Genomic DNA, 19,010 nt, shown 5'->3' with positions numbered 1-19,010 from the left:
TTACCACCTTCCAACCGGATTTTCCATAACGGAGAATGTCATAGTCGATCACGAATAGCCTACACCGCGATCGTGAAAAATGTTATCACCCATCCCCTTCCATCATCCGTATAGCACAGGCAACCCTGTATTTGCCCGTATTAACATCGCTGGTTAGATTTCATTTGCTTTCTTCTCATGGCACCTCACGACTGTATTCGCCTTCACTCAACACTGAATAAGAAGCATGACAAAGCAAACATACATAAAACACATACAAGAAATTGACAATGGGTAATTATCTTCTGTAGCCTATAACGTTAGTTTCAAGCCTATATAGTTATTATTTAATGGTCGGTAAGCTGACCGTCAGCGTCAAAGGATGTCTGCATTTGAAGGAATGTCATGCACAGTAGATACGACTTGCATTCTGCCCACGAAACCAGCAGAGCCTGTCACGTTAAACAACTGCTGCAATTGGCGCTGTCATTCACAAATCAGTCAGATATCATTCATTGCGACTGCATTGCCATGCATTTCGCAGTTAACACTGGCATTTTGTACGCTTAAATAGGCCTACATACACTGATCATCAGCAACTGTCATGGGATACATTTTAAGAAACCCTGTGGCCAGCCTTGTGTCAATAACGAAATCCATATCGCGCTCGCCCCGCACACAATCAGCTGTAATTCCGGTTTTACAAGCAGATATGGGCTATGAATAATTCAACATACAAAACTCAGCCCTTCACCGGGAAAAACCACCTAGCAAATACCATGACACCGGGTGAAACCCCGAACGGGTTTGTATGAATGTAGCCAACGTTATCATCTTCCGTCGCATTGAAGGATGTGTTAAATCAATTGGTCCGGAAAGGAAAATAAGAGGGCTTCTAAACAACATCGCCCCGCAAGGTGCTGACCAGCCACGGAGAGCTGCAACTCCAGCGACAGATGGAGAGATAGAGAGAGAGGGAGAGAGAGAGAGAGAGAGTCACCACGCAAAAGCAACTGACATGTAGCCTAGCCTACGTGACGCCCGGGAGAGGCACCCCGACAGACAAACAATGGAAATTAATTCACACATAGAGCCGCGGAGAAATATGAATCACTCAATGCAATTCTGCATTTACCTGTCAAGACTCCGACCCGGATTTGGTGGTCGTGGTTTGTTAAAATCATCCCGTCTGACGCCATGTTCAGCAGTGCTGTCGCCCGCACTGAGAACTCACGGCAGGGCCAAGAGCCGATCGCATCGAACTTCCAGGGAGGGGAGGAGGGATGAGAGAGGAGAAGGAGGAGGAGGAGGGAGAAAATGAAGAAGTGCAGAGCTAGGCGAGAGAAGTGGAGAGCCGAGCGACCAGGACAGCTACAGATAACTTGCTGTGCGCTGAAGAATGCGGGGGCTGTTAAAACCGCACACATCACTCAGTTGGCCGCTTGCCACGGTAGTAGTGTGTATTGAAAATGATTTCTTATGGAGACCACTATTGATTTCTCTCTGAAGACTTTCAGAGAAACAGACAGGCATTGCGTCTGTAATGCCACTCCATTTTCCGACATCATATGTTTGATGTCACATAGATCAAAGTCTAGGGTCAATTTTCTCATTAGAAGTACATTATTGTCCCACTTCGTCTGGCAATTGTTGTGAAATCAACAATAAGACTGTGTAGACGCTTATAGATAACACATGTTGATTTCACCATTTTGTGACAATAGCCTCATATTATACCTACTATATGCCCTTGGAAAATGTATTTTGGGAGATTCCAAACTCAAGGTGAAAATCTAGTCATCCTATGCCGTTTATGTGCTATACAACATATATTCTAGATTTGATTAAGAGAGATTATGAAAAACTAAAACAACATATTTCAATGTACTTTAGAATATGTAATATCTGGGGTCTTGAGTGGCACAGTGGACTAAGGCTCTGCAGCTCAATGTAAGAGGCATCACTACAGTCCCTAATTCAAATCCAGGCTGTATCACATCAGGCTGTGATTGGGAGTCCCATAGATCAGTGCACAATTGGCCCAGTGTTCTCCAGGTTTGGCTGTGGTAGGCCGTCATTGTAAATAAGAATTGGTTCTTAACTGACTTGCCTAGTTAAATAACTGTAAAATTATCAAGGAAGAAAATGTAAATGTATTAAATGTTTATTGCTGAAAAGGTCCCTGTTCCGCTATTCAAACACCATCTAGGGGAAGTGGGACACATTTGTAGATCTGATTTTCATTGTATGATGATTTTCATTGGGTCATCCCATCTACAAAACCACACACTACAATGATGTCACACTAAACAAAGCCATTTATATTACATGCAGCAGGAAGTAACTTTTGGATATCAGAACAGCGGTAACTCACCAGGATTACGACCAGGAATATAACTTTCCCGAATTGTATCCTTTGTTCGTACCCCCCAGGGTAATTTAACTTATTCCAGAGGCTGCTCCAAAACAACAACAAAAAAGTATTCTGAGTGGACTTCTAGTCCGACTCAGGAGGCGGGCACACCATCCACCGCTTCCAAGTATATTACTCGCTAATGTGCAGTCTCTGGCTAATAAAGTAGACGAGCTGAGGGCGATGATCTCTTTCCAGTGAGACATCAGGGATTGTAACATACTCTGTTTCACGGAAACATGGCTCTCTTGGGATATACTGTCCCTGTCCAAACAGCCAGCTGGGTTCTCAGTACATCGCGCAGACAGGAATAAAGAACTCTCCGGGAAGAAGAAAGGTGGGAGTGTATGTTTCATGATTAACTACCTCCACTTCGCTGATCCTCAACACAGGGGCCAGCCCCCACATACTCAGCCCCCTCCTGTACTCTCTCTCATGACTGTGTGGCCACACACGCCTCCAACTCAATTATCAACTTTGCAGACCACACAACAGTAGTAGTCCTGATTACCAACAGTGACGAGACAGCCTACTGGGAGGAGGTGAGGGCTCTTGGAGAGTGGTGCCAGGACAATAACCTCTCACTAAACGTCAACAAAACAAAGGAGCAGATCGTGGAATTCGGGAAACAGCAGAGGGAACACGACGGGACCACAGTAGATAAGGTGGAAAGTTTCAAGTTCCTCAGCGTACACATCACTGACAATCTGAAATGGTCCACCCACACAGACAGTGTAGTGAAGGCACAACAGCGTCTCCTCAACCTCAGGAGGCTGAAGAAATTTGGCTTCACCCCTAAAACCCTCACAAGCTCTTACAGATGCACAATTGAGAGCATCCTGTCGGGCTGTATTACTTCCTGGTACGGCAACTTAACCGCCCGCAACCACAGGGCTCTCCAGAGGGTAGTGCGGTCTGCCCAAAGCATCACCGGGTCAAACTACCTGCCCTCCAGGACAACTACACCACACGATGTCACAGGAAAGCCAAAAAGATCATCAAGGACATCAACCACCTGAGCCACGGCCTGTTCACCCTGCTACCATCCAGAAGGCGAGGTCAGTACAGGTGCATCAAAGCTGGGACAGAGAGACTGAAAAACAGCTTCTATCTCAAGGCCTTCAGACTGTTAAATAGCAATCACTAGCTGGCTTCCACTCTGTTATGCAAGGGTGGAAGCCCTTGGATGAACCAGACTTATGGAGGTCTACAATTTTTTTCTGAGGTCTTGGCTGATTTCTTTTGATTTCCCCGTGATGTCAAGCAAAGAGGCACTGAGTTTGAAGGTAGGCCTTGAAATACACAAGCATTTTGCTACACCCCAATAACATCTGCTAAATATGTGTAAATGTTTTTATCATGCAAAGAACCCATTCAGCAATAACCCAGTAACATGTATTGTGATTGGTTTGCAAAATTACCATAGTACATTACTCTCAAACACAAATGTCCCACTACACCCGATGTTTCACTAATGCTGACTTCACCCTGTATAGGGGGATGAAGAGGCCCTTTTAGCCTAAGAGGTGTTTGGCCATTATGCCTCGTATGAAATAGTTATGTCTTCCTGGAGATGTGAGGACTGCGTTTCCCAGAAGCTCAGGAGAAGATCAGAGTCTGACCTGCGAAAGTGCATCTGCAAACCCAGCTTCTATTTTTAGTCTGACTGCACTCTTCCTTGTGTATAATTCCCCTTGTTTATTCTCCTAGAAAATAACAGCCCATCCTCCCACTTATGTTGCACTTCTATCAATATATATAATTGATGAACACACGTATGTGAGTATATAAAGTATACTGCACGCCATGACGGGAACTGGGGCAAGTCTTCACGCCTGACCGCTCACTCACTTCAGAAACATCGAAGTCGTGGCTTGTGCTGATACCCCCCCTAGCGCAAACTGAATGGAGACCTGGACACCATTTTACTTACACGACCATATCTTTTATTAGGCCTAATTAGTGTGATTTTCAGTGATGGTGTTGGATCACAATCCCAGAATCACACGTGTAACAAAAGGTTAAAACTAGAGTCCTTAGTGGCTGCATCCATTTTTGGACTTATAAATTAATGCTATATATCCATTGATTCTAACTGGGAAAACATCCATGTCTGACTATTGGACATACCTTCAATAGGTTTCCGTTTTTGTAGGTTTTTGTAGGTTTAGATGTTTCAATTAAGGATTCTAGCTTTAAAGTAAATGTCCAATGAAAATATCACATTTAAAAGTTAATATTTAATATTTAATGACTTTAACTCATACCCAAATGATGTGCTTGACTTGTCCTATACTCATATTTGTGGCCAAAACATAAATTGTAGAAAAAACACACACAAAAACACACCTCAAACTTGTATCTCATGATGATGTCATCCTCCTGAGGAGGATGAGCTGGCCAATCAGTGGTCTACACTATTTTTAATGAACTGTATACGCCCACACCATTCCAACACAGAAAAGCTGCTTTTTAACATACTTAATTACCATTTTTGGGAAGGAAAACTACTTCACTCAATTTGTAATTAATTATATGTCATATTTCATAGAAATCTGGAAACACTGGACAGTTACTTTAAAGGGCTGTGGAAATGAAACCTGACAGTATGAGTTCACATGGAAAGTAATCTAGTTTTGTGAATGCGATTACAATGCTCCATTAAACACTAAATCACGGGTGACTAGTCAGAGTGCTTAGTCACAAAACTAAACAGGGGTTTATTTTGGCTGTAGTCTATCCCTACCATCCCTGCCCTAAATCTGTTCTTTGTTCCCCCACTCCCCTGATTCTCCCTCTCCAAAATGCTACATCTGGATCCTCTGCCTCCATCTCTTCATCCTCAACACTGACAAAAGCCCAGATGGCGACACAGAGACACCATGGGACCTTCTGCCCTTTGAGAAGAAGGCTTCCCTGACACGACATGAATCTTCTCCAGTGTCTTCCCCCGAATCAGAAGTCTTTCAGCAGGAGGACAAGCCCAGGCGTAAACCAGCATCTTGTTAGTAGCCCAGCCGGCCCAGAACTAGCAGAGAAGACATCACATTATTACTGTCTTGAGCTGGCCCGGAGTTCCTGGACGGATGGAATTCCCCAGTTACTGAGAAGAGGAGTGGAGAGAGATAGAGGGGGGAGGGAAAGAGGGGAAGGGGGAGTGATGGGAAGGAGAGAGATAGAGGGGGGAGGGAAAGAGGGGAAGGGGGAGTGATGGGAAGGAGAGAGATGTAGAGGGATGGGAGAGAGGGGGGGGGGTAGGGAGAGGAAGAGCGAGGTAAAGGGGGGGGAGTGAGAGAAAGGGATGCAGACCATATGATGGAGACACTGGAATGGAGACACTGGGCTGGAGACACTGGGCTGGAGACACTGGGCTGGAGACACTGGGCTGGAGACACTGGGCTGGAGACACTGGAATGGAGACACTGGGCTGGATACACTGGGCTGGAGACACTGGGCTAGAGACACTGGGCTGGAGACACTGGGCTGGAGACTCTGGGCTGGAGACACTGGGCTGGAGACACTGGGCTAGAGACACTGGGCTGGAGACACTGGGCTGGAGACACTGGGCTGGAGACACTGGGCTGGAGACACTGGGCTGGAGACACTGGGCTAGAGACACTGGGCTGGAGACACTGGGCTGGAGACACTGGGCTGGAGACACTGGGCTGGAGACACTGGGCTAGAGACACTGGGCTGGAGACACTGGGGACCCCACCTGATGTGCAAATGATTGTATGTCTATACTGATGTGTGTGCATGTGTATGTGCCTGTATACTGTATGTGTGTGTTAATGACTGCATAATTAGACCAGTCTTGACTGAGCTCACACACCACTAAGAGTACTTCGATAGGTAAGACAGTAGCCCTGTTTGCCCTTGATCCATCAGTCATAGTGAGCATTAGACCTCCATCATAAGGAGTGTGTTGCTCCAACCCTCAGCGTGTATCTTCACAGCGATGGCAGGGAAAGCCCACGGGCTACAGCCGCAGGCCAGGACTGCCAGAGAACAGCAGGTTGTGCTGGGCTGTTTGCGTTATGCAACAGTGGCAGCGCTAAAGCTATATCCTGCCTGCCTATCTGGCTGTCCCGGGTCCTTTGGGATGACTAGAGAGAAGGATCAAAGTCAATTGCCATTTAGCAGATGCTTTCATCCAAATCGACTTACATACATACATTTTTCACATACGTTGGAATTGAGCCCACTATCCTGGCGTTGCAAGTACCATGCCATACCAACTGAGCTAAAAAAGACTGTATCCAGGAGCGCCGGATATAGTAACACACCACCCTCCCCCCACTACATACAGGAACAGATGCATACTTTTAGGGTAATAGATATGCTCACAAACGTATGATAACATATGGCAACAGAAACAACATGAAAAAAGCAAAACATGCAGAACAGGCAAGCACACACTACAAAGAACTTTAAAACTGGAAGAACTTGTCCCGATTGGTGTTTTTAAATCACTGATGAAGGATTTTGAGGCTGATTTCTTCACCTGTCAATGTTTTTAATTTGCTGTTTTATGATTTCGTTTATACTCCTGTGATTTCTATGGTTTTTACTAGATTACTTGTAGTTTTTCATGTCTGTCTGTAATTCTGTAATGACTTGATGCTGCCTATCTTGGCCAGGATGAGAGAGAGAGAGCGGGATAGAGATGGAGGATGATAGAGACAGAGAGAAAAGTAAGAATGAGGAGAAAGTGAGAGTGCGTGAGAGAGAGAGAGAGAGAGAGAGAGAGAGAGAGAGAGAGAGAAAGAGAGAGAGAGAGAGAGAAAGAGAGAGAGAGAGAGAGAGAGAGCGAGAGAGAGAAAGAGAGACACACAGAGAGAGAGAGAGAGAGAGAGAGAGAGAGAGAGAGAGAGAGAGAGAAAGAGAGCGAGAGAGAGAGAGAGCGAGAGAGAGAGAAAGAGAGACAGAGAGAGAGAGAGAGAGAGAGAGAGAGAGAAAGAGAGACAGAGAGACAAGGCAAGAAGGGCATTCTATGCCATCAAAAGGAACATAAATTTCAACATACCAATTAGGATTTGGCTAAAAATACTTGAATCAGTCATAGAGCCCATTGCCCTTTATGGTTGTGAGGTCTGGGGTCCGCTCACCAACCAAGACTTCACAAAATGGGACAAACACCAAATTGAGACTCTGCACGCAGAATTCTGCAAAAATATCCTCCGTGTACAACGTAGAACACCAAATAATGCATGCAGAGCAGAATTAGGCCGATACCCACTAATTATCAAAATCCAGAAAAGAGCCATTAAATTCTATAACCACCTAAAAGGAAGCGATTCCCAAACCTTCCACAACAAAGCCATCACCTACAGAGAGATGAACCTGGAGAAGAGTCCCTAAGCAAGCTGGTCCTGGGGCTCTGTTCACAAACACAAACACACCCTACAGAGCCCCAGGACAGCAGCACAATTAGACCCAACCAAATCATGAGAAAACAAAAAGATAATTACTTGACACATTGGAAAGAATTAACAAAAAAACAGAGCAAACTAGAATGCTATTTGGCCCTACACAGAGAGTACACAGTGGCAGAATACCTGACCACTGTGACTGACCCAAAATTAAGGAAAGCTTTGACTATGTACAGACTCAGCGAGCATAGCCTTGCTATTGAGAAAGGCCGCCGTAGGCAGACATGGCTCTCAAGAGAAGACAGGCTATGTGCTCACTGCCCACAAAATGAGGTGGAAACTGAGCTGCACTTCCTAACCTCCTGCCCAATGTATGACCATATTAGAGACACATATTTCCCTCAGATTACACAGATCCACAAAGAATTCGAAAACAAATCCAATTTTGAAAAACTCCCATATCTACTGGGTGAAATTCCACAGTGTGCCATCAGAGCAGCAAGATTTGTGACCTGTAGCCACGAGAAAAGGGCAACCAGTGAAGAACACGCACTATTGTAAATACAACCCATATCTATGCTTATTTATTTTATCTTGTGTCCTTTACCATTTGTACATTGTTAAAACACTGTATATATATATATATATAATATGACATTTGTAATGTCTTTATTGTTTTGAAACTTCTGTATGTGTGATGTCCACTGTTAATTTTTATTGTTTATTTCACTTTATATATTATCTACCTTACTTGCTTTGGCAATGTTAACACATGTTTCCCATGCCAATAAAGCCCTTGAATTGAATTGAGAGACAGAGAGAGAGAGAGAGAGAGAGAGAGAGAGAGAGAGAGCGAGAGAGAGAGAGACAGGGAGAGAGAGAGAGAGAGAGAGAGACAGAGACAGAGAGAGAGAGAGAGAGACAGAGAGAGACAGACAGAGAGAGAGAGAGACAGAGAGAGAGAGACAGATAGAGAGAGAGACAGGGAGAGAGAGAGAGAGAGAGAGAAATATAGATATACAGTACAAGGCAAAAGTTTGGACACACCTACTCATTCAATGTTTTTTCTTTATTTTGACCATTTTCTAATAGTGAAGACATCAAAACTATGAAATAATGCACATGGAATCATGTAGTAACCAAAAAGTGTTAAACAACTCAAAATATATTTTAGATTCTTCAAAGCATCCACCCTTTGCCTTGAATACAGCTTTGCACACTCCTGGCATTCTCTCAACCAGCTTCACCTGGAACAAGTGAGTCTTGAAGGAGTTCCCACATATGCTGAACACTTGTTGGCTGCTTGTCCTTCACTCTGCGGTCCAACTCATCCCAAACCATCTCAATTGGGTTGAGGTCAGGGTATTGTGGAGACCAGGTCATCTGATGCAGCACTCCATCACTCTCCTTCTTCGTCAAATAGCCCTTACACAGCCTGGAGGTGTGTTTTGAGTCATTGTCTTGATGAAAAATAAATGATAGTCTTAACGCAAACCAGATAGGATGGCATATCGCTGCAGAATGCTGTTGTAGCCATGCAGGTTAAGTGTGCCTTGAATTCTAAATAAATCACTGACCGTGTCACCAGCAAAGCAACCCCACACCAACGCACCTCCTCCTCCATGCTTCACGGTGGGAAACACACATGGAGATCATCCATTGTGTTGGCTGTGTCTCAATCCACAAGGATGCTGCGAGATGGACCCATCCATAGACATACTACTACACTCTTAGAAAAAAACGGTTCCTCGCGGGTTCTTCAGCTGTCCCCAAAGGAGAACCCTTTTTTGTTCCAAGTAGAACTCATTTGGGTTCCAGGTAGAACCCTCTTTAGAAAAGGTTCAACATAGAACCCTAAAAGGTTCTACCTGGAACCAAAAGGGTTCTTCAAAGGATTATACGGAACGGACTATACTTGAACAAGTTGTAAATGTCTTACCTGTGATGAAATGTTTTCCACACACAGAGCTAAGTGTAGCCTACTTGGACATCTGTCTCCCCACATTTCACACTCTCCCACGTCGAATATCCTGAAGCCACAGGGCTCTTCCCATAGGCTCTATTTCCCTACATGGGAGCATTGCGAACCATAGGTCGGGATTGTTGACCTGGTTACCTGTACTGTACATTGAACAACACAGCATGTTTTGTTATCACTGAATAATAAATAATTGACAATGAAGTTGGTTCTTCTGCAATGGGGGTCAATAGGAAAAAAAAATGTTTTCCCAATTTGTGGGTGTGGCGGTAGGGGAAATCCTCATTATAGTGGTGTTTGTGGGCGTGGCGGTCGGGGAAATCCTCATTATAGTGGTGTTTGTGGGCGTGGCGGTCGGGGAAATCCTCATTATAGTGGTGTTTGTGGGCGTGGCGGTAGTGGAAATCCTCATTATAGTGGTGTTTGTGGGCGTGGCGGTCGGGAAATCCTCATTATAGTGGTGTTTGTGGGCGTGGCGGTAGGGGAAATCCTCATTATAGTGGTGTTTGTGGGCGTGGCGGTCGGGGAAATCCTCATTATAGTGGTGTTTGTGGGCGTGGCGGTCGGGGAAATCCCCATTATAGTGGTGTTTGTGGGCGTGGCGGTCGGGGAAATCCTCATTATAGTGGTGTTTGTGGGTGTGGAGGTAGGGGAAATCCTCATTATAGTGGTGTTTGTGGGCGTGGCGGTCGGGGAAATCGTCATTATAGTGGTGTTTGTGGGCGTGGCGGTCGGGGAAATCCTCATTATAGTGGTGTTTGTGGGCGTGGCGGTAGGGGAAATCCTCATTATAGTGGTGTTTGTGGGCGTGGCGGTAGGGGAAATCCTCATTATAGTGGTGTTTGTGGGCGTGGCGGTCGGGGAAATCCTCATTATAGTGGTGTTTGTGGGCGTGGCGGTAGGGGAAATCCTCATTATAGTGGTGTTTGTGGGCGTGGCGGTCAGGGAAATCCTCATTATAGTGGTGTTTGTGGGCGTGGCGGTAGGGGAAATCCTCATTATAGTGGTGTTTGTGGGCGTGGCGATAGGGGAAATCCTCATTATAGTGGTGTTTGTGGGCGTGGCGGTAGGGGAAATCCTCATTATAGTGGTGTTTGTGGGCGTGGCGGTAGGGGAAATCCTCATTATAGTGGTGTTTAAAATAGTTTTCATCACGACGGCAGAGGACGGGACGAGATCGTCAATCTGAGGTTCAGCTCCCACTTCTAAGAGACTCCCCACCACACAGTCACCAGTGGTGGACAGTCTATGCCACTAGCATCATTTACAAAAAAATCAAGGTAACAAAATATAAGAAACTCAATAAGAAAACTGCCTACAGTAACTTTCACAGCAGTATATCAGTCAAGATAATTATCTCTTGTATGATATTCAGGGTTGGGGTCAATTCCATTTGAATTCCAGTCGATTCAGAATGTCCACTGACATTCTAATTCAAATTCTCTTCAATGCTTTTCAATGATAAACACTTGGAATTGGAATTTCGTTTACTTTGTGAATTGACCCCAACTCTGCTGTTGATACACTACATCCAGACTCTTCAGATTTCCTTAGCTGCTAGGTGTGACTGACTGTATTTGGCCTCATTTTAACAGAGAGTCAGTGTGAGAGTTAAGTTTCATTTTTTATTTCGCTTTTGCTTATTATATATTTCACTTACTTTGGAAATGTAAAGATATGTGTCCCGTGCCAATAAAGCCCCTTAAATTTAAATTGAATTAAGAGGTGAGAAGGGAGGGAAGAAAACAATTATCCCTCCTTCTGCCAAGAGATAAACAGCAACCACTTAATTTAGGACTGCTGGGGATGAGCCCCTTGTTTAGAGACAATAGTAAGGGAACAAACACATGTTACTGAGGAGAGGTGTTCTGAGTCGGGGGGCTGGGGGCCGGGAGGGGGATATGAGGGGGCAGGATGATTTTGGTAGAATGAGAGAGAAAGACAGAGAGAGAATATTTGACGACTGTGACTGACCCAAACTTAAGGGAAGCTTTGACTATGTACAGACTCAGTAAGCATTGCTATAGGCCGACCTGGCTCTCAAGAGAAGACAGGCTGTGTGCTCACTGCCCACAAAAGGAGGTGGAGACTGAGCTGCACTCCCTAACCTCCTGCCCAATGTATGACCATATTAGAGACACATATTTCCCTCAGATTACACAGACTCACAAAGAATTTGCAAAGAAACCCAATTTGAAAGTGAAAGAAACAGGGAGGGAGTAAGAAACCAGAGAACTAATAGATAAATAGATAGAGAGAGAGAGAGAGAGAGAGAGAGAGAGATGGAGACAGAAAGAAGAGAGAAAGAGAAAGAGTGTGTGTGTGTCCATTAGTGTTATCTAGGCGGCAGTAAGGCATGCAAGCAGCACGGCAGCGGCAATAGCATTCTGATGAGAGAGAGAGAACAGGATCTGGACTGACTCCCACCATTACAGCGGCTGCTGTGGAACATGGCTCCAGGGTACTAGAATCAAACCCATTACATCTGATACTGGATTACTCCACTGCTCGGAATTAATGCAATGTGGACGAGCCACTTCAAAAGCCGGCCAGTGTCGCATAGCATCGCCACGCAGATATGGGTGAGGAAAAGAGAACATGGCAGGAATCAGAAGGCCTGGAGAGAAGGAGGATACTGGAGGGAGGGAGAGGATGCCGGAGAGAGAGGATACTGGAGAGAGAGAGAGAGAGAGAGAGAGAGAGAGAGAGAGAGAGAGAGGATACTGGAGAGAGAAAGGATACTGGAGAGAGAGAATAATGGAGAGAGAAAGAATACTGGAGAGAGAGAGAGAGAGAGAGGGGATACTGGAGAGAAAGAGGAACTGGAGAGAGAAATGATACTGGAGAGAGAGGGAGAGGATACTGGAGAGAGAGAGAGGAAACTGGAGAGAGAGAGAGGATACTGGAGAGAGAAAGGATACTAGAGAGAGAGAGGATACTGGTGAGAGAGAGGATACTGGAGAGAGAAAGTGGATACCGGAGAGAGAGAGGATACTGTAGAGAGAGTGGATACTGGAGAGAGAAAGAGGAACTGGAGAGAGAGAGGATACTGGAGAGAGAAATTATATTGGAGAGAGAGAGAGATGATACTGGAGAGAGAGTATACTGGAGAGAGAGAGAGATGATACTGGAGAGAGAGTATACTGGAGAGAGAGTATACTGGAGAGAGAGAGAGATGATACTGGAGAGAGAGTATACTGGAGAGAGAGAGAGATGATACTGGAGAGAGAGTATACTGGAGAGAGAGAGAGGATACTTGAGAGAGAAAGGATACTGGAGAGAGAGAGAGAGGATACTGGTGAGAGAGAGGATACTGGAGAGAGAAAGTGGATACTGGAGAGAGAGAGGATACTGGAGAGAGAGAGGATACTGGAGAGAGAAAGTGGATACCGGAGAGAGAGAGGATACTGGAGAGAGAGTGGATACTGGAGAGAGAAAGAGGAACTGGAGAGAGAGAGGATACTGGAGAGAGAAATTATATTGGAGAGATAGAGAGATGATACTGGAGAGAGAGTATACTGGAGAGAGAGAGAGATGATACTGGAGAGAGAGTATACTGGAGAGAGAGTATACTGGAGAGAGAGAGAGATGATACTGGAGAGAGAGTATACTGGAGAGAGAGAGAGATGATACTGGAGAGAGAGTATACTGGAGAGAGAGGATACTTGAGAGAGAAAGGATACTGGAGAGAGAGAGAGAGGATACTGGTGAGAGAGAGGATACTGGAGAGAGAAAGTGGATACTGGAGAGAGAGAGGATACTGGAGAGAGAGAGGATACTGGAGAGAGAAAGTGGATACTGGAGAGAGAGAGGATACTGGAGAGAGAGAGGAAACTGGAGAGTGAGAATAATGGAGAGAGAAAGGATACTGGAGAGAGAGAGGATACTGGAGAGAGAGAGGATACTGGAGAGAGAGAGGATACTGGAGAGAGAGGATACTGGAGAGAGAGAGAGGATACTGGAGAGAGAGGATACTGGAGAGAGAGAGAGATGATACTGGAGAGAGAGAGTGGATACTGGAGAGAGAGAGGATACTGGAGAGAGAGAGGATACTGGAGAGAGAGAGGATACTGGAGAGAGAGAGGAAACTGGAGAGAGAAAGGATACTGGAGAGAGAGAGAGGATACTGGAGAGAGAGAGGATACTGGAGAGAGAGAGAGATGATACTGGAGAGAGAGAGGATACTGGAGAGAGAGAGGATACTGGAGAGAGAGAGTGGATACTGGAGAGAGAGAGGATACTGGAGAGAGAGAGTGGATACTGGAGAGAGAGAGGATACTGGAGAGAGAGAGTGGATACTGGAGAGAGAGAGTATACTGGAGGGAGAGAGAGAGAGGATACTGGAGAGAGAGAGAGAGGATACTGGAGAGAGAAAGGATACTGGAGAGAGAAAGTGGAAACTGGAGAGAGAGGATACTGGAGAGAGAGAGGAAACTGGAGAGAGAGAGAGTATACTGGAGAGAGAGAGAGAGAGAGGATACTGGAGAGAGAGAGAGAGGATACTGGAGAGAGAAAGGATACTGGAGCGAGAGAGAGAGGATGCTGGAGAAAGAGAGGATACTGGAGAGAGAGAGTGGATACTGGAGAGAGAGAGGATACTGGAGAGAGAGAGTGGATACTGGAGAGAGAGAGTATACTGGAGGGAGAGAGAGAGAGGATACTGGAGAGAGAGAGAGAGGATACTGGAGAGAGAAAGGATACTGGAGAGAGAAAGTGGAAACTGGAGAGAGAGGATACTGGAGAGAGAGAGGAAACTGGAGAGAGAGAGAGTATACTGGAGAGAGAGAGAGAGAGAGGATACTGGAGAGAGAGAGAGAGGATACTGGAGAGAGAGAGTGGATACTGGAGAGAGAGAGGATACTGGAGAGAGAGAATGGATACTGGAGAGAGAGAGTATACTGGAGGGAGAGAGAGAGAGGATACTGGAGAGAGAGAGAGAGGATACTGGAGAGAGAAAGGATACTGGAGAGAGAAAGTGGAAACTGGAGAGAGAGGATACTGGAGAGAGAGAGGAAACTGGAGAGAGAGAGAGTATACTGGAGAGAGAGAGAGAGAGAGGATACTGGAGAGAGAGAGAGAGGATGCTGGAGAAAGAGAGGATACTGGAGAGAGAGAGTGGATACTGGAGAGAGAGAGGATACTGGAGAGAGAGAGTGGATACTGGAGAAAGAGAGGATACTGGAGAGAGAGAGAGGATACTGGAGAGAGAGAGAGAGAGGATACTGGAGAGAGAGAGGATACTGGAGAGAGAGAGGATACTGGAGAGAGAGAGGATACTGGAGAAAGAGAGTGGATACTGGAGAGAGAGAGGATACTGGAGAGAGAGAGTATACTGGAGGGAGAGAGAGAGAGGATACTGGAGAGAGAGAGAGAGGATACTGGAGGGAGAGAGAGAGAGTATACTGGAGGGAGAGAGAGAAAGGATACTGGAGGGAGAGAGAGAGAGTATACTGGAGGGAGAGAGAGAGGATACTGGAGAGAGAGAGTGGATACTGGAGAGAGAGAGGATACTGGAGAGAGAGAGTATACTGGAGGGAGAGAGAGAGGATACTGGAGAGAGAGAGAGGATACTGGAGGGAGAGAGAGAGAGTATACTGGAGGGAGAGAGAGAAAGGATACTGGAGCGAGAGAGAGAGGATGCTGGAGAAAGAGAGGATACTGGAGAGAGAGAGTGGATACTGGAGAGAGAGAGGATACTGGAGAGAGAGAGTATACTGGAGGGAGAGAGAGAGAGGATACTGGAGAGAGAGAGAGAGGATACTGGAGAGAGAAAGGATACTGGAGCGAGAGAGAGGATGCTGGAGAGAGAGGATACTGGAGCGAGAGAGAGGATGCTGGAGAGAGAGGATACTGGAGAGAGTAAGAGAGAGGGAGAGAAAGAGGATACTGGAGCGAACCAATGTTGCATAGTATATAATGTTTGTACTACTAAAAAAGGGTGAGTCTTGCTATTATATGTACATGCTGGTTTCCCAGAAACAGATTTAGCCTATAGTCAATGGCTTTTTAGTCTCGGACTAATCTTAGTCTGTGTCCGGAGAAATCGTCCCTATATGTCCAGGACTCACCTGAATAAGTGTCTAAGAAACTAGCCTCTATACTTTAGTCTACAGTCTACTAATATTGGTTAACCCAGAACTAAAATCTCACGTAATTTGATTAGACTCTAGTCTACTCTGTCCACGAGAGATTAACAGTCTACTAACCTATACTATACCCAGTTGTCCTCATCATAGATTAACAGTCTACTAACCTATACTATACCCAGACGTCCTCATCATAGATTAACAGTCTACTAACCTATACTATACCCAGTTGTCATCATCATAGATTAACAGTCTACTAGCCTATACTATACCCAGACGTCCTCATCATAGATTAACAGTCTACTAACCTATACTTTACCCAGACGTCCTCATCATAGATTAACAGTCTACTAACCTATACTATACCCAGACGTCCTCATCATAGATTAACAGTCTACTAACCTATACTATACCCAGACGTCCTCATCATAGATTAACAGTCTACTAACCTATACTATACCCAGACGTCCTCATCATAGATTAACAGTCTACTAGCCTATACTATACCCAGACGTCCTCATCATAGATTAACAGTCTACTAACCTATACTTTACCCAGACGTCCTCATCATAGATTAACAGTCTACTAACCTATACTATACCCAGACGTCCTCATCATAGATTAACAGTCTACTAGCCTATACTTTACCCAGACGTCCTCATCATAGATTAACAGTCTACTAACCTATACTATACCCAGACGTCCTCATCATAGATTAACAGTCTACTAACCTATACTTTACCCAGACGTCCTCATCATAGATTAACAGTCTACTAACCTATACTATACCCAGACGTCCTCATCATAGATTAACAGTCTACTAACCTATACTATACCCAGACGTCCTCATCATAGATTAACAGTCTACTAGCCTATACTATACCCAGTTGTCCTCATCATAGATTAACAGTCTACTAACCTATACTATACCCAGACGTCCTCATCATAGATTAACAGTCTACTAGCCTATACTTTACCCAGACGTCCTCATCATAGATTAACAGTCTACTAACCTATACTATACCCAGTTGTCCTCATCATAGATTAACAGTCTACTAACCTATACTATACCCAGACGTCCTCATCATAGATTAACAGTCTACTAACCTATACTATACCCAGTTGTCATCATCATAGATTAACAGTCTACTAGCCTATAATATACCCAGACGTCCTCATCATAGATTAACAGTCTACTAACCTATACTTTACCCAGACGTCCTGGTACTTGAAAAGCAGAATGTCAGCACAAACAATTTTGGACAGTGCCCCGTGCCATTTTGTTTCTAGAAGTGTAATTGGCTGGCTAATGCAGAGGAGCTAAACATACAAATGTTCTGCCCTTTATTTAACCAGGCAAGTCAGTTAAGAACAAATTCTTATTTTCAATGACAGCCTAGGAACAGTGGGTTAACTGCCTGTTCAGGGGCAGAATAACAGATTTGTACTTTGTCAGCTTTGGGGGTTTGAACTTGCAACCTTCCGGTTACTAGTCCAACGCTCTAACCACTAGGCTAACCTGCCACCCCAAAGTGGAAGGTAGCCTAGTGTTTAGAGGAAGGTAGCCTAGTGTTTAGAGGCAGGTAGCCTAGTGGTTAGAGGCAGGTAGCCCAGTGGTTAGAGGCAGGTAGCCCAGTGGTTAGAGGCAGGTAGCCCAGTGTTTAGAGGCAGGTAGCCCAGTGTTTAGAGGCAGGTAGCCCAGTGGTTAGAGGCAGGTAGCCCAGTGGTTAGAGGCAGGTAGCCCAGTGTTTAGAGGCAGGTAGCCCAGTGGTTAGAGGCAGGTAGCCCAGTGGTTAGAGGCAGGTAGCCCAGTGGTTAGAGGCAGGTAGCCTACTGGTTAGAGGCATGTAACCTAGTGTTTATAGGCAGGTAGCCTACTGTTTAGAGACAGGTAGCCTAGTGGTTAGAGGCAGGTAGCCTAGTGTTTAGAGACAGGTAGCCTAGTGGTTAGAGGCAGGTAGCCTAGTGGTTAGAGAGCATTGGACTAGTAACTGAAAGGTTGCTAGATTGACTCCCCGAGCTGACAAGGTAAAAATCTGTTGTTCTACCCCTGAACAAGGCAGTTAACCCACTGTTCACCGGTAGGCTGTCATTGTAAATAAGAATTTGTTCTTAACTGACTTGCCTAGTTAAATAAATGAAAAGCAAGACATCTCTCTATGGTGCTAATGGGCTCAGTGTTCTCCAACATCATCCCTTTAAAGAGGTCATCTGCAATTGGTACCTCCATTTATGGACATTGAATTATATTAATTCATTATAAATAGCCATTGATTCTTGAAGAAATTACCTCAGAAATGCCTCATTAGCTTAGTTCGACTGTCGTAACCCTTCAGAACCCGACATATAATCTTGCTTTAATCCAATGTTTTTTATACAATTTAATTGTAAACACATACTGTATTGCATCTAAACATTGTTAAAACTATTGTTAAAACATCATGGATGGTCAGTCCTTGCATCCAAAGCTTTGTCTTTGAATCTGAGAGTAGTTACATTTCTTCAGGCTCTCGCTCAGCTTTTTTTTTTACCAAAACAGAGGTGGTGTACCATCTTTGTTATTGTTTTAACTGCAGATTGGTCCTTTAACATCACTACTCCTGATGATTATTACTATGCAGAGTGACTCTGGGAGTTTTGGTGGAAGGAACAAAAAACTCCCCTTTAAATTATGGATCATAAAAATTCTCCTCAAATATGCAACACTCCGTTTGATGCATCATTGCAGTGTCATGGTTTTCATGGAATGGAATGGTGGTAGAGGTGGATTGGGAAGAAATAAAATCTCCCTGGAAGCCTCCCAATGTAAAATCACAGGTAGTCACCCTCAAAATTAACATCTTATTTACATACATATCAAAATGAAAACGTTTCACCTTTGAATGTCGGCCTATTTTCTGTTGGACGTGGAGTGCAGAGGCTCGACTGATATCATCTAGACAAGACTTCTTCTCTTTCCTCAGTCAGAGCCATACTGCTTGCACATGTCTACACATCTCACCCTCTGTCCCGATCTACAGTGACATGCCTGATGTAATGTGTGTGTAAGCTGGCCTACTCACTGAGAACAGAATGTATCTGGGCACAGCAGATCTGTTCCAGGTCCTTCCCACGTCTCCTTGTTGACGGCTACGTTCACGCGGCCAGTGTTACAACCACGTCTGTACTGATAACATGAAAAA

At 44.9% G+C, this 19,010-nt stretch overlaps 1 protein-coding gene across 7 annotated transcripts in view; it reads right to left on the bottom strand.

Annotated features, from left to right (window-relative positions):
• Positions 1 to 1,205, bottom strand: part of LOC135557908 (gephyrin) — a 155,284-nt gene extending 154,079 nt beyond the window's left edge. For all 7 annotated transcript variants that reach the window (XM_064991602.1, XM_064991603.1, XM_064991604.1 and 4 more), the window contains exon 1: positions 1,115 to 1,205. In XM_064991602.1, coding sequence (XP_064847674.1) covers positions 1,115 to 1,178 — 64 coding nt within the window. In that variant the 5' untranslated portion in view covers positions 1,179 to 1,205. The remainder of the gene's footprint in view (positions 1 to 1,114) is intronic.
• Positions 1,206 to 19,010: the final 17,805 nt, after the last annotated feature.

Source organism: Oncorhynchus masou, chromosome 16 (genome assembly GCF_036934945.1).
Source record: "Oncorhynchus masou masou isolate Uvic2021 chromosome 16, UVic_Omas_1.1, whole genome shotgun sequence".
Classification (NCBI taxonomy): Eukaryota; Metazoa; Chordata; class Actinopteri; order Salmoniformes; family Salmonidae; genus Oncorhynchus; species Oncorhynchus masou.
This window is presented reverse-complemented; position numbering and strand designations above follow the sequence as displayed.